The following is a 15,654-nucleotide window of genomic DNA, read 5'->3' on the forward strand; positions in this document are numbered from 1 at the left end:
GCCAGTGACTGAATCACCGGGGTGGACTACAGGTGGGGTTGCCCTGAAATAGGCCAGATTCCCAAATGGGCCAGCTACCCAAGCCCAGAGTATATGTACACATACACATACCAAGAGACAGACACACACCTCCTCCAGGAAGCCTTCTCAGATTGCTCCAGCCCTATTGCAGGGCTCCAAATGACTCCTTTTATACGTACAACAGCAGTCAGTCTCCTAGTGTGATCTGGGGGGCCCAAATCAGTAGAAGGGGCTCAGGGAATGTTATGGACTGAATTGTGCCTACCCCCCAAATTTGTATGTTGCAGCCTTAACTCTCAGTGTGACTGCATTTGGAGACAGGACCTTTAGGAAGGTAACTAAGGTTAAATGCGGCCATAAGGGTGGGAAACCTGAGGGCTGGTGTCCTCATAAGAAGATGAAGAGACACCAGAGATGGTTCGCTCTCTCTGTGCACATAGAGGAAAGAAAGGCCATGAGAGGACACGGGGAGAAGGCAGCCATCTATAACCGAGGAAGGGAGGCCTCACCAGAAACCCACACTGTCGGTACCCTGACCTGGGACTTCCGGCTTCCAGAACCGTGAGAAAATAAATCTCTGTTGTTTAAGCCACCCAGCCTGAACAGACTGATACAAGGTGTATGAGCAAAAGAGCAAGGTTCGAGGCTCCACTCTGCCATTCGCAAGCTCAGTGATCGCTGACAAATCACTCGGCCTCAGTTTCCTGATCTGTAAAATGGGGCTACTAACTCTCTCTGCCCTGCCTGCCTCCCTGAGAGGCCTGTGGAGGCCATGAGAAGGCAGCCGGGTGCTGGGTAGGAAGTCCCGGGCTGGGGCATGAGACGGACATGAGTTCAATCCAGGCCCCACCACTCACCCCCTGGGTAACCCCCGACAAATCACATGATCAGAGCAGCTGCTGTGGGCAGAGCGTCTGTTACGTGGCAGCGCAATCTGTTGCCTCAGCTGAGCAATGGGGATGAGGATCCTGCTGCTCATGGGAGTGACAGCCAGATGCTAACGTGGGCACAGCATCCGAGCCAGGACCAGCCATGCCTGCTGGGCAGCCATCCCGGAACGCTGCCTCCCAGCCCTCGCCACCCCTGGCCCAGGGACACTCACTGGTGCTCCAGGAACTGGGGCAAGCTGGTCCTTTGCTCCCTCTCCACTACACAATGGGGGAAATCAGCTGGGGCCTTGGAAAGAAGGGGCCGAGCCATTCCAGGCCATCAGTGGCATCATCCAAGGCTCACATACTTTCCACACTGAGGCCTCTCCCACTGGGCCGTGACTGATGCAGCTACCCCAAGAGGACCAGAATCTGCTCAGCAGACACTGCCCGGCCCGGCTCGCAAGGCTGCCTCGACACCTTGTCCAAAATCCAGTCCCCAAGGGGCCAAGGGGGCCTAGTCAAGAAGCATGCCCCCCCACCAGCCCATCACCCTGTTGATGGTTGTGGCACTAAAGATGGAGAAGTTCTGATACACAAAGGGGACACAAGGTCACCACACAGCCACAAGGGCAGGCAGGGGCACGAGAGACGGGGAAGCAATGTGGGACCCTCACTTACATGGAAAGAAACGCATGCAGAGCTGCAAACAGGGAGGGGAGCGGCAGGGGGCACTGAGTCTGAGCTGTTATTGCTATCACTGAACGGATTTAGTCAGAATTTCCCTGGCACCTGAACGTAGGTCTCTGGAGGGCAGCCAAGCCGATGACAGTCCAGACTCTAATGCTTTCCCCAGAGGAGCAGGAATTCAGGAGGCAGAAGTAAGGTGTGCACCAGAATGGGACATTCCCCACCAGCGCTGGAGGGACCCTGTTAGCGGCCATGGCCTTTCCAACATCTCCCTGACCCCAAAGACCAACTCATACACTAGGATCCTCCCATGTGGTCCCTCAGCCTCCATCTTCCAGGGGACCGATCAGCAGATACAACAGAGCTCCCTCTGAAAGCACTTCCTCGTTGTGCTAAGATGGTCTCAGACTCCAGGGAATTTGCCCAGAGGGAGGGAACAGCTTCAGATGCAGTGGAAGGCCACGACCCACCTGGGTCTCCTATTTGTTGCTTTATCTTTGGAACATAAACAAGCTTTACCTGCATTTATGGTCAAGTTGGTCAGATCCTATTCCTTAGCCAGCCCTGCTCTGTCGTTTAACTAGGAGGAAAAAAACCATCACTTACAGATCACTTTCATTACCTTGGATAGGGCGAGGCATTTGGCATCACTTCACTCCGCCTGGACTCCAGGCTCTGGTTGGCCCCCAGCCCCTTTCACACGTCACTGGTTGTTAAGAAGGTTTCCTTCTCTAGCCTCGCCTCCCCCACGTGCTGTTTTCTGTGGGTGTGGAAGCTCCCTGTCCCGGGGCTAGGTCTTCTTTGACAATGCCATAGCGGTACATGAGACAGCCCAGCACTGAGCGGGGGCTGGCAGACCAAATTTTGGTAAAGCAAAGCCTTTCTCCTTTTGTCAGTTTTGAGAGGGGTTCCCACATGAGAAGACAAATCGCCCACAGACTGTGTTGAAAACTGCGGGAACAGGGATCAGTGGTGGCTTGGGCTGAGCCTGCTGGCACACAGAAGGGCTGTGGTCCCATTTTGTTGTTTTTTATCTTCAATAGTTCTCTCTCTTCCAAGCTCTTCCCTCTCGATGGTCCTGGGGCACAAATGGAAACAAGCCTGGCGTCAAAGGAGAGAGAAGGAGCTGGACAAACGCAAAGGCTGTTGGAAGTTGAATTTAGGCAATCCTGAGAATAGACATCCAGGCATGCTTAAGGGCTGATCTGACTGGGCATCAGGAAAGTAGGCAAACAGGGCTCTACCTAGTCCAGGCGCAGAAATCAGACAGAATGCCAGAAACCAAGTAGGCATGAGCTGTGAACATGGTCTAAAGTCCAGGGCTCGGAGCCCCAAACCTAGGCATTGACAGCAGTGGAAGGAATAGAGCAGCACCCACTGGGAGAGCTCGGGCTGGCGCTGGCGTGGACGAGACACGGCGCTCAGCTTTCCAGGCCCAACATGGTTTCCATGGGGCAGAAATCATCCTTAGCAGAGCCATTCTGGACCAGAAATTGTCAAATATGACTACATTCCCTGGAGAACTTTTTAAAAACATAAAATTCTGGGCCAAGAGACTCTGATTCTGTAAAGCCTTGGAACTCTTCATTTCTTAAAAGTTCCAAGGTGATCCTGATGTTAGTCTCGGCTCTAGGCTCTCTGATGGACCACAATTTTCCATCTACCTGAGGAAGAGGGTATATAGGCAATGGAATTGTGATTATGTCTTTTTTGAGTTGCCCTCTGCACCCTGAGAATTTCTGTTTTGTCTAACCCATTATAATGTCATAGGCTGCCTGGCATAATTTGCTCTTTTCTACATCCTTTTTAATCTGAACACAGCATTGATTCTCGCCAGTCCTTTACCCCATAGAGCTGGGTTGTAATATCCCTGCTGTTCACTAGGCGTTGCTATAACACAGGAGGAGCATGATCCTCAGCTTTGAAATTCTTCCAGATCAAGGTTCTCAGGCCTGCAGAATATATTAGTACCTTACTTTGTCAGTTCTCTGTATTTAAGTTTCTATCTTGGGTTATCTTAGAATGTAGGATAACTATAGAGCACCAATTGTTTCTCAGAGCTCAGGAACTGCTATTTCACAAGGATTGTCTTTCAAGTCTCACTGTTTCTCTTCTTTCCCCCTCTTTATGGACTCAGGACATCTTTACAGCTCTAGAAATGATGAAGGACTCCAAACAGCTTTTGTTTATGTGGGTTATATCTATTAATATTTTCCACATTAGAAAATAAAAATGAGAAAAATTTAAAACACAAGAATACCCAAGCATACATTCTGTGAACTGTCAGAGTGGTGATGTCACCACATGTCAAGTAGGCTCTAGAAAACTCTACTGTACACTCATGAGAGAAGTAAGAGTGAAAGGGCAAAAATTATTATTATCAGTTATTCTGTATCATTATGACAAGAGTTTTGACCTTGCAGAAAGGATCTCAGGGACCCCCGAGGGTCACAGTCCACATTCAGAAACTGCTGCTCTACCAGTTTTGAAGTTATACTGTCTGTTCATAACAAATCTGAAGTCAATCAACATCTTTACTTTCCTTCCGAAAAATGTTTTAATTCTGATCATCCCTCCCAGCTTACGTGTTCCGGTTGTTCAATATTTTAGTTCTAACTTGTTTTTTTTAAATCTCTCAATTGAGACATTATTTTATACAACCAGTATTTGTTTAAATAGAGCCAAACATTTACCTAAATTTTTGCACATCATTCCATCTTGTGCCTCAGATCTTCCGTCTGGTACTTTCTTTTGCCTAAAGTACATCTTTTAGAATGTCCTATTGTGAAGTAAATTTGTGGAAAATTATCCAAGCTTTGTTCTTCTACCTGTAATTTTCTTCTTGTTCTTGAAAGGTGCTTTAACGGGGAATAGAAGTGTAGGCTAACAGTCACTTTCTCTTAGCACATCGAAGATATTTTACCATTTCCTGGCTTCCAGAATCGTTGTTGAGAAGCCATCTGCCAGACTCATCACTGTCCCCAGATAGGAAAGCTTGCTCTTCTCTCTGGCTGCTTTTCAAATGATCTCTTTGTCTTAGGTGCACTGCAGGTTTACACTGATGTGTCTTATTTTTATTTATTTTATTTTAATTTATATTTATTTTATGACATTTTTATTTATCATGCTTGGTATTCATTGAATTTCCTAGATCTGAGGTTTCATACCTATCAAAGACTGCAAAATTCTTAGTCATTATCTCTTAAAATAGCACCTCTTTCCTATTTTGTCATCTCCTTCTGAAAACCAAGTCAGTGTGTATTAGACCTCCTCGCTGTATCCTCCATGTCTCTTACCTTGTCTTCTAGAACTTCCATCTCTGTATGTCTCTGGGCTGCATTCTAGTTCATTTATTTGAATACATCTTCCAGTTTTCTAATTTTCACCCACCAAGTCTAATCTGCTGTTTAATGTGTCCACTGTTTTTACTTTCATTTATTAAATTTTCATTTTTAAAAATTCTCCTTTCTTTTCAGATCTGCTCTGCCATTTTTTTATAGCCTCTTCTTCCTTGCTCATATTCCCTAGTCTCTCTTATTGTGAAATATACATACATCCCATATGCTCTTCAGACAATGTGACTGACACCCCTCCCAGTGAGAGGAGGCGTCTATGTTCCCACCCTTTGAATCTGGGTAGGGGCTTGTCACTACTCCAACCATTAGAACATGGTGAAAGTGATGCTTTGTGACTTCTGAGGCTGGGTCACAAGAAGGATGTAGCTTCTGCTTAGCTCTCGATCTCTGGGATGCTCACCCTTGGAACTAGCCACCATGTTGTAAGGATGCCCAAGCCACATGGTAAAGCCACATGGAGAAGAACTGGGGACCCATCAACAACCAGCATCAACTGCCAGACATCTGAGTGGGTTAGTCTTCCAGCTCCCAGCCTTCAAGACTTGCAACTGAGGCCTCAAACAACGTTGAGCAGAAATAAGCCGTCCCTGCCTTACCCTCTTTGAATTCCGGACCCACAGAATCTGTGAGCAGAATAAATGGTTGTTTTATGTCACTATGTCTGTCAGCTGTGGTGACTGGAACATTCTCCAATGTATTTCTAGTGCCTAATTTAGGTCTGGTACATAAGTGGGTGCTTAAATATTTGTTAGGTTTATAAAACATTAGCCAACATATTATTTTTCTAGAATCTACAGCCTGCTCTTCAGAAAAGTCTCATATCCCTCATTGGATGTCTTTGATCCCTGATTAGAAAAACACTCACTCTCCTGGTTGCCAGTGAATGAAAGCCCATAGTTCTGAGAGGCCTCCTGCCCTACCCAGTTCCTCAGAAAGCTAAGGGGTGTGGCTTCCCTGGGATCCACCCTCAAAGCAAATAAGGCACTCGTCAAACAAATAGTCACATTGCTCTCGGCTGTCTGGCTGCCATTTTGTTTTCTTCATAAACCGGGTATTTCGAGGACAAAAGTGATGTGGGGAGAAAAAGACATTTCCAATCGGCACCTGCATCCTACAATCTAAAAACAAAGCCAGGAGAACTGGTTTTAGGAGTGAGTGATGCCACTGCTAAAAATAATGCTTGGATGTATAATGACATTAGCAGGTAACTGGCCTGGGACCTGCAGGGCCCCAGCATCCACTGACATCTTATGGAGCTGCCTGCGTCAGTTCCTCCTCACCCCACCCCACCCAGCCTTCATTTGGGGCGTGCTGGGCCTGCTAAATCCAAGGAAAAAGGCTGGCTGAAGACTGCAAAAGCCAGGATTTAGAGCTTTCATTAAAAAGTAATAGGGACTGTCTATTTCAAGAACAGAATGTCTAAGAGTGTTGCCAAGGAGCTGCTCTCCAGGACCTGCTTAAATGGTAAATAGGAACCTGTTGTAATTAGCATATTAATAGCGGTTTGATTTCTATCGCCATATGAAAGCATCTCTCCAGCCTCTTTACAATTCTATTTGCTTCGAGGTAATTACAGGACAAAGACAGAGCCCTGGAGTGCGAAGCTCAGAAGCTCGCTTTCCCCTGTCCGGCCTCTAACCAGCTGCAGCAAAGTGTCCTGATCCAGAAAATGGAGACATGGGGACTGAGCCCACCCCGAGTGCCCATTTTAGCCCTAACATTCTTTCCACAGTTTGACAAAAAGTGAAAAATTCCCCAAAAGTGAAAGGGGAGCATTTCAGACCCCAAAAGAACCCAAATCCCAGCAGAGGGGGCTTCACACAGACCTTCTGTGAACGAACCCCCAAAACAACTTTGGCAACTCGGAAAAGCATCACTGATTTCTAAAAAACTCTCCAAACTTGATATTTCTGGCACTAAGAATTGGGAAGTGAGAAGCAAACCCAGGCCCCCAAGGGCCCGGAGGCAGGCGATGAAAGAGGGAGGATGGTACGCAGGCAGCGTTTGTCCCAGGTCTCACACTTGCCGGAGAGCTGCACAGAACCCCACACTCACCTGGGGGCTGTGAGCCCCACGCAGGGCTCTCAATCACAGCCCAGGACTCACTGCTGGGCTGCAGTGAAAAGCTTGCTGCGTGGCTCCTGTTCTAATTGCATGGGAGGGTGGAAGGATGGGGAGCTGGCTTGGTTTGTACTCAAGAACTCTTTTCAGAGGGGCTGATGGGACGGCGGGCAGTGGCTGCCTAATGGCTGCAAGCCTACACTCCAATTAAACAACAAATAAAGGTGCTCAACAATCCAATAGACCAAGCTTAGTGGGGTACTCCAGAAGCAAGTCCCAGTTCAGAGGAGGCTCTGTCCTCCCACTCAACTGCTTTCCCCTCTACAGCCTCAACCAGAAGCAGCTCACTCCACTGGAAGCAACCTGAGGAAGGACTTTTGTCCTCCACTCACATATGCCCGGCACACAGTGGGCAGCCTCCCTTATAACCAAAGCTGGCCCATGAGATAAGGATAAGCTGTTAGCTTCAGTTTCCAGAAAAGCTTCTTAAAGGTGGTTGACTCATTGAAAGGAAAACACATTTATCCTTTCCTTCTTCTCTTTTTTCCACTGCCTAGAACAAGAACGTGATGGCTGGAGCTGCATCAGCCATCCTGGACCATGAGATATCTGGTAGAGCAGAGACAGAAGGAGGCTGGGTCCCTGATGACAAAGAGCCAGTCCACAGCCTACCTCGAGACTTCATTTATGTGAGGAAAAAACATGTTGCCCAAACCATCCAGCCAATGATCACGGGTTAAGATCTGTAGGATACTCTGCCTTACCACACAAACTTCCCTTGCTAAATTCTACCACTCAGTCAAGGCCACCCCCTCTAGGAAGCTTTCCTGGATTATACCCTAGGGAGGAAATAATCACTCCTTTATTTGACCAACTGCAGTAATTTGTCTTCTAAGGTCATGGTTAAGAGTTCATTAACAGGAATCAGACAGACCAGGGTTCAAATCCAAGTTCTTCTACTTACTGGACATGCGACCTTAGGCAAATCATTTCCCCTCTTTGATCCTCAGTTTCATCAGCTGTCAGTTGTCATGGTAACATGATCATCTCCCAGAGGCTGCTGAGGCTTGTATGATAACCTAGGTAAAGCCCCTGGTGTCCCATCTGCACGCCATGAACCTGAACTTAACTTTTCCAGACTTCGGCCAATCGTGAGCCACTGTCATGATTTTTTTTACCGTCACCTTTACCATAATCTACCACCGGTAACAGTCAGCAGTCTCACAGTACTGACCTGACATTTTCCTTTAACTTGGGTTTTCATTGACCCTCCCTCCCACCTTTTTTCAACTTAGCATTTCTAAGCAATACTACTTGGGAAATTACTGCTGCTGTTACTGGGTTTTTTAATGACATACATTAAAATAAAAGCATAACCGCAGCTCATCTGTGTACCACCAAGAATCATCTCACACACTCCGAGGTGTGCCGCCAGCCTTCCTGATGTGGTGCCGATGTACTTAGGAATGAAATGCACATGTATCTCCTCTTCCCTATCAACTAGGCTCCTTGAGGACGGGGCCCGGGTTGCCCTTATCTCTAGTTAGCCCAGCATCTGGGACATACAAGGAGCCAGTTGAATATCTGCCTAATGAGTGGACGAACATTCTCTCACAGCCATATCAGAGACCTGGACAGAGAGCACAGCCAAATTCCATTCCAGCACATTCCGAGGGCCGTCCAAATTCTTCTACTGCACTGGGTGCATGTTCTATCAAAAAATTACACACAAAAAGTGGGCTGTCAGCAGAGGAGGCTGCAATTGTTTCCACAAACATTTCCATGAACCTTAAATGGCTTTTGCTGTAACGGGATTTGATCCATTTCATGGCGCCCTGGCAAGACCTGTACTGGCCCGGGAAACGTGGCAGGAACTTCACAGAAAAGAGGCTCTTCTCTAAGCCGGACAAAGAAAACCTTCTGAAGGAGTTTTGCACCACCTCGACAGCTGAAAACACTCTTGCAAAATCTTTCCATCAGGGAGCGCAGTCCTTACGCAAACCAAGAGGTGGTGACATTCTGAAAACACCCGATCCCAAATGAAATGTGAGCTGTGACAGGGATGCAGCAGGACCCAGCTTCTGTGTTGGTGACACTTTTTGAACGATGGAAATGTTTTGATGGAAAATGGTGCACTTGGCCTGTTAAGAAGTAACCAAGTGAAATGGTTTTTGGCAAATATAAAATGTTTCGTTTGGCAAATTCATGCCAACCCAGACTGGAAGGTAACTCACTTCTCCCACCAGCTCACCTTTCCACAGCCAAATGGTGCGGTGAAAAAATGAGACAGGTGTCGGCAGTAGGCTCCTTGGGACCAGAGAGCTAAACACCCGCATACAGAAGGTGCTGGAGCTGGGGATCCCCATGAAAGAGGCGCTGCGGCTCACGGGCAGCTCATCTAGCAGGAACGGGCTTGACCGTCCAGCCCCATCTGCAGCGTGTCCTCACCCCAGTCTGGGATGAGCATGTGGTGGTCATAACTGTGACTAAGCCGGGAGAAGCAGCAGTGGGCAGTCGCAGGCCGGGCCTTGCCTGTAAATGCACGACTTAGGCAACTTCTGGGAGCCTGGTCTATAAAACGAGAATGAAAATACCACTTACCCGCAGGATTGTTGGGGGATTACATGAGTTCAGGGAGTGTGCAAAGAGCTTTGCAAGCTGCATGGCAGCCCACAGCCTCAACGGGGAGTGAAGACAGGCACACTCAGTGACAGCCAACGGCCTGTGGCCGGAACAACCCCACAGGCAGGTGGTGGTTTTGAGGATCATAGGAATCCCTGGAACTCAGAGGAAAAGGAGGTGATGGCAGCTGCATCAGTCCCGGGCAGGAGAGCTGGCTTTCACCATTCAGGCCTAACTGGGAAAAAACTTGGTTGCTGGCTGATAACCCCAGAAAGGCTGTCGCTGGGACTGCAGACAGACAGAGCCAACACCCACTTCTGACGGCCATCGTGAGCCCCAGGGAGACATGTTCTACACCTGCAGGTGCCAGCCCCGAGGACAAGGCCCTCCCATACATGTCTTGGTTGATGCTCATAGAGACCCCAGAGGTATTATTTATTTACCCGCTGGTCCCTGAAGGTGAGACTTGCCCGAGGCCATCCAGCAAGTTAGTGGAAGAGCAAAGAACTTAACCCAGTCTGGCTTTAAAGACACTGGTTTCCTTCCAGAACCATTGGAAACATACTCTAATGTCGCATCACCTTGGCCCATCTCCCAAAGCCACACCGCTGCCTTTAGCTGCCATCTTCCCTTTTGTCTGCATCTTTGTAACATGGAAGACCAGGCTTGGCCCACTACTAATCCAGCCCACCAGCTCCCTCCCTGCCTCCTTCCCACACGGACCACCACCACCCTCCTTCCTCTCTCTCTGCTTCCTAGCCACAAGCTGTTCTCTGAACACAGCAAATGGACCATGTTTAACTTCTCCGCCTAGAGCTCTTTCTCTCAAATTCTCTCTTCCGAGGGCATCGGTCGTGGAGGGAGGGAGCGGAGGATGCTGGGAGATTGCTCAACTCTCATCTCTTGCCAACATCTCAAAAAATCGGTCTCCTGCTGGTGGCTGGGACCTCAAGAGCAGCTCTCCTGTAGTGGCTGAGGGAGTGTGCAGAGCAGCCGCGTCATCTGGTCACCTCCCCCCCCCCCCCCCAGCCTCCTATTCATACCTCTCAAGCGAGCTATCTCCTTTTTTGGACACTGTCACTGTCTCGGCTGGCTGCGGATGCTCAGTCATTGTATCTCTTTACCAGGGCAGAGAAGCAAAGCAACACACGTGGTTGGCCTGCCGCCCGGTGCTATAACTTGTGATGTCTAATTCCCCTCCAGGGCACTTTCCGATGGCCTGTCTAGCCAAGCTCTCAGCCAGTTTCGCTGAAATGGGAAGCTGGCCAGCTGTGCCCAGCCGTTGTTCCACAGCCAATTCCAGAGAGGCGCATGGCATCTTCCTGCCTGAGTAACCCCATCTTCTACAGCCCGGGGCAGGCACTGGCCTGGTGCTGCCCAGCACGTTGGCCTGTCAGAATGCATTCTGCTTACATGTTCCTCGAAGTCAGCAGGGCAGGTGCTGATCCGCCCGGTCTTCAGGGACGAGGGACAGAGTTCAGACACACCTGCTTCCCGGGGCGGGGGGTGGTGGAGGGCTTTTACTCCTTTTCATTTCTAACGTACTGACTTATCTATTGCTTGCTTACTTCCCAAAAGGATCCACAGCATTTTCCAATAAAAGCATGTACTCAATTGTTCAATGAAAGACAAAGAATAGGAAATAAGCAGCAAAGAGGGAGGGGAGAATAAAACAAGCTCCCTCCAGGACGTCTGACGAAGGAGAGCTAAACTTTTGGCATAAAACTTGGCTGTGGGCTTCCCAGCAGTCTGAACAAAGAGCGATGTGGGTGGGTGGTTAGTGGCGGGGCTCAGGACTGCTCGTCAAACACACACACAACAAGCACCCCTGGAGTCCAGGCACTGAGACACGTGCTGGGACACAGGGAACTGAGATCAGCCCCTGACCTTGAGGGGCAGACACAGCGTCAGGTGGGTGAGAGAGGAGCTCACTCCTGGGGTGTCACTCTGAGGTGTGGAGAAGGGGAGGGTGGACACTGGAACAGAACAGGACAAGGGACAGTGCCACCTGGCATTGCCTGGCCGTCCCCGTGGGTAAAGCTGAGGCTGCCCTCTCTGCTTGCCAAGCTGTCCTCATCTCCTAGGGAAGGTTCAGGATCCTAGGAGAGAGCCATTCCCTAATTCCGAGGCTGCTGTTGAGCAGGGCAGCCACCCTATTTGCCCGGCAAGTAGTGACTTAGCTCCAAGGCAAGATGTGAGGAGGCCAGGAACCAAGAACGGGTCCCTTCATGCCACAGGCCCAGAACTGCTCCTACCCCACGCCCCACGCATGAGATGCCACTGCTGGGGCCTTCCAGGCTCCTCAGCTAAGGCAGCTCCTGGGCCCACAGTGTTTGGCCACTAAGCCAGCAGGATCGGGTCCCTCCCTGCTTCCTGCCATCCTCAGCCTTCAGTCTGCCCTGTCCACTCCTCTGTGGAGCCTCAGTTTCCCTACCCGCAAAGTGAGCGAGCGAGGCTAGCACAATACTGAGGTCTTCCAGCTCCGACAGTCCAGGAGGAATCTCAACTTGTTAGTAGGAAAACTGGACTAGAACTCAGATCTCCAGCTCCTGGCACTGCCACTTGGTCAGCACTCAAAGACTCACCAAATAAAGGAATGAAGGAGCCACCAGGACAGATGTTAAGTTTGGTGGCTGCCGAGAGGGGCTGAGCGTTACTCTCTGCTGCAAACCAAGGTGGCGGAGACCAGAGCTGCCCCTGGGCAGACTCTCCACTCCCTACAAGGCCTGATGACCCACACTGCCCACTCAGCAGGAGGCAGGAGTGGCAGCAGCTTGTCCATCCCCCTGCCCACTTGCTGCCCGCTGGACCCTCGGGGTTGGGCTTTCGTACTTCGGCCCCAAGCCAGTCCCTTCTCTCTGAGCCTCAGCTGTGTCGTCACAAAATGGAGGTGAGGGTTTCTGTACAACTCGCCAGTGCAGTAAGAACAAGGAGGGCCTCTGTCCCCACTGCACAGGTGAGTAAACTGACGCTTTGGGAGGGGATATATGGGAACTCTCATTTCTTCCTGCTCATTTTCCCCACAAGCCTAGAACTGCTCTAAAAATAAAGTCTTTTCATTGAAAACAAAAGAAAACCAAAACTGAGGCTTAGAGAGGTAGAGTTGAGTGGCTTAAGGCATGTGGCTGGGAACGAGGGGCCATGTGGAACAGGAACATCCAGCCCCTGGCCTGGGACACTCTCCACTACCCTCCACTGCCTTCCCCTGGAGTTTTGTCTCCAGGTCAGAGTCGCTTCCCCTGAGATCTACTGAGGTGGGAGAGAGAGAAGACAGCCAGCAGCCTGCCTTCAGGGTTCTTCGTGTGATAATGGGGAAACACACACACACACACACACACACACGCACGCACGCACATAATACAACAATGGGTCACAAATGCTAGGCTGAGGAGGACAATCTGTGTCCCATCAACAACAGGGAATCCCTGCGGACTGTTCCGGAAGGCCGGAGGGAGACAAGGCAGACAAACCTGGTCTCCCTCAGATGAGCCAGAGGCCGGCTGTACCTCAGCCCTCAGGACTGAGCAGTCAACCAAAATGAAACAGTTCCCAGAAATCTTAACCACGTCTTGATTCTGAGGTGGGGCGAATGAATCCAACAGACAGCGCAGCAAATCAGTCCAGTCTCTGCAAGACTGCCCTCCTTCCAGTCCTGGGAGGAAGATTCTAGCCAACACCCCTATTCAAGCCTGAGAGGAGGCTGGCCAGCTCCGTCCTCCAAGGCACTGTTGTTGGGAGAAAACAACAAGAGAGAACAGCTCATTCTATTGGGCTTTCTGGTGAACTGGTTTCTCCAGTGGCCTCTGCCAGGGCCTGGGGGTCAGGTGAGCAGGGAGGACCCCTAGGCCCTGTGAGGTCTTCCCAGCAGGGCCCAGGAGCCAGCCAGCCCTCTGATGGCATTCTGACGGTCAGCCAGGTGGCATGTCAGCTGGTGGAGGTGCCCCAGCCTTACAGCCCAGCCCACGTGTCTCAGAGACCTCAGGCCACTCCCGGAGCGGAGCAGCCAGAGCTATCAGGCTCCACGGACAGGCCCAAGGCTTGATTACAACGCCCACATGCGGGAAGCCAGCTCCAACAGGAGTGTTCGCCTCCCATAGACCCAGCTCCATTGGGCTTTTTCCTTTCTGTCCCAGGAAATGATAAATGTGACCCAGGAGGTCACGGTCAGGAAACAACTGAGCAAATGTGGAGGTGTGACGATGGGGCTGCCAGGCTGGGGGTGAGCTACATGGGATCCAGGGAAGAGCTGCCCACAGCTGTGCCGGTGTGCTCCAGAAGACCTCTCTTCAGGTCCCTCCAGGTGATGCCCTCTCGTCATTCACTCCCCTGCTTCCCTCCCTCACTGATTCCCTGGCTGGCTCATTGGTTTTGTGGATACCTTCTCAGCTCCCACAGAGGCGCAGGCACTGGAGGAGGGGCCAGGCGTACAAAGGTGGTGAGGGCATCACACACCTTCTAGGACAACAGACATCTGGAGGCTAGTTCTGTTCCCCGTGGGGTGGGGGTGAGGGTGTTATTTTGGGCAGGGGTCCATTGACACTGGAGGCAGGACCTGGCCAGGCGGAGAGGAGGACAGCAGCTTCAGTGTGACCAAAGGACTAGAAGCAGGAAGAACCTACTTACTGAGCTTGCCTGGATGCTCAGCACTGGGCAGCGGCTTCCAAACATTTAAACCTCCCAGTCTGAAAGCAGGTGATGTGGTCCCCATAGCTACGGGCGGAGGACTGGCGCTCGGACAGGCCCTGAGGCTAACTCTGCTTCTCAGAGTGTGTGACCTTGGGCAAGGGGCCTCACTGCTACAAACCCCGATTGCCTTATTTGCCAAATGAGCCTAAAAAGAGCACCTCCCTCTTAGGGCTATGGGGTGGATGTAAAGAGGTAATGCAAAGTGCTGGCTGCGGTGTCTGGCACCTAGTAAAAACCTGATCAAACATACCAGTATCATTATCATTTTTGTTCTGTATCTACAACTCAGAGAAGTTAAGCTAAATGCCCAGAGTCACACAGTTCCTAGTAGCAGGGCAAGGAATTGACGCTGTGACTTGAAGGGCCACACTGTTAACCGCCAAGCTGGTAGAGGTTTACCCCAGGGCATGAGAAGCCTGAAGGCGTCCAGGGTGGTGAGTTATGGGGAGAGGCCCTCTCTGGGTAGCTTCATATAGCAAGTCAGAGACCAAGTTTAGTCGGGCAGAGATCAGGCCGGGTCAGAGGCCCTGCCCGTGGGTTAGGTGGTTTGGACTCTGTCTCATGGGCAGTGGATGGGCCATTCACACCGGCTAGGAGTTTTAACTTTGATGTCTTCAGAAAAGTTAAGAAGCTTCTGAGTGCTACAAACAGCAAACAGAAAGGCCAGATTGAATGGGCAGGAAGGAAAAAGAAACCAGCCAGAAACAGGATCAATAAAGAGGCTACTGCACCAGTCCAAGCAGGGTGATAAGTGTCAAGGCAGTAGGATGGAGAAGAGGGAGCAGATCCACTAATTGCGGACAGGAGGTTTCTACCTGGTGAGGCTGATAAAGCCACTGCAGGAAATGGGATTCTGGGAGCGTGCAGGCTGGGGGTGGGTGGAAAGTCAACACAGCAGCAGGCAAGCTCAGCTGAGAATGATTCCTTTGGGGTTAAAGCCAAATGGGGACAGAGGGTGGCAAAAGCCCCAAGAGAATGAGTCTCAGGGCTGGCTGGCCAGAGGAGGCAGCCAAGGGACCACTGGGGGTAGGGAGCTCCTTCTGCACATCATACCCACATTCTGACCCCCGAGTCAGCTCGAGTCTGCAAGCCCCACCTGCCACATGCCTCAGATTATCTCTCGGCCGGGCTCCGGGCACAGCATAGGTAAAGAGATGGCCAGTGTGACATTAATGCCCATCTGCCACCTCCCAAAATGCCCTGCAGCCAGGAGGGAGAGAGGACAGGCAGCAGGGGAGCAAGAAACTACCCCCAAAAAGAGGCAGGAAGAGACAGGCAGGCAGTGGGAAAAGCTGCCAGCTTGGAGACCTCACAGGTGATGTGAAAGGCATCCTGTGACCAGCATCACA

General features: G+C 50.6%; 1 protein-coding gene across 9 annotated transcripts in view; it reads right to left on the minus strand.

Moving 5' to 3' along the window:
• GRK5 (G protein-coupled receptor kinase 5) overlaps window positions 1-15,654 on the minus strand; it is a 218,426-nt gene that overhangs the window by 88,320 nt on the left and 114,452 nt on the right. The window contains exon 2 of one of the 9 annotated variants that reach the window (XM_070259976.1): window positions 2,203-2,658. The exons of 7 other annotated variants lie outside the window; for them this stretch is intronic. In XM_070259976.1, the coding sequence (XP_070116077.1) occupies window positions 2,203-2,221 (19 nt within the window). In that variant the 5' untranslated portion in view covers window positions 2,222-2,658. Of the gene's footprint in view, window positions 1-2,202; window positions 2,659-15,654 lie in introns of those variants that run through there. One more of the 9 variants, XM_070259962.1, reaches the window with a different exon arrangement.

The sequence above is a fragment of the Equus caballus genome, chromosome 1 (genome assembly GCF_041296265.1).
Source record: "Equus caballus isolate H_3958 breed thoroughbred chromosome 1, TB-T2T, whole genome shotgun sequence".
In the NCBI taxonomy this organism is placed as follows: domain Eukaryota; kingdom Metazoa; phylum Chordata; class Mammalia; order Perissodactyla; family Equidae; genus Equus; species Equus caballus.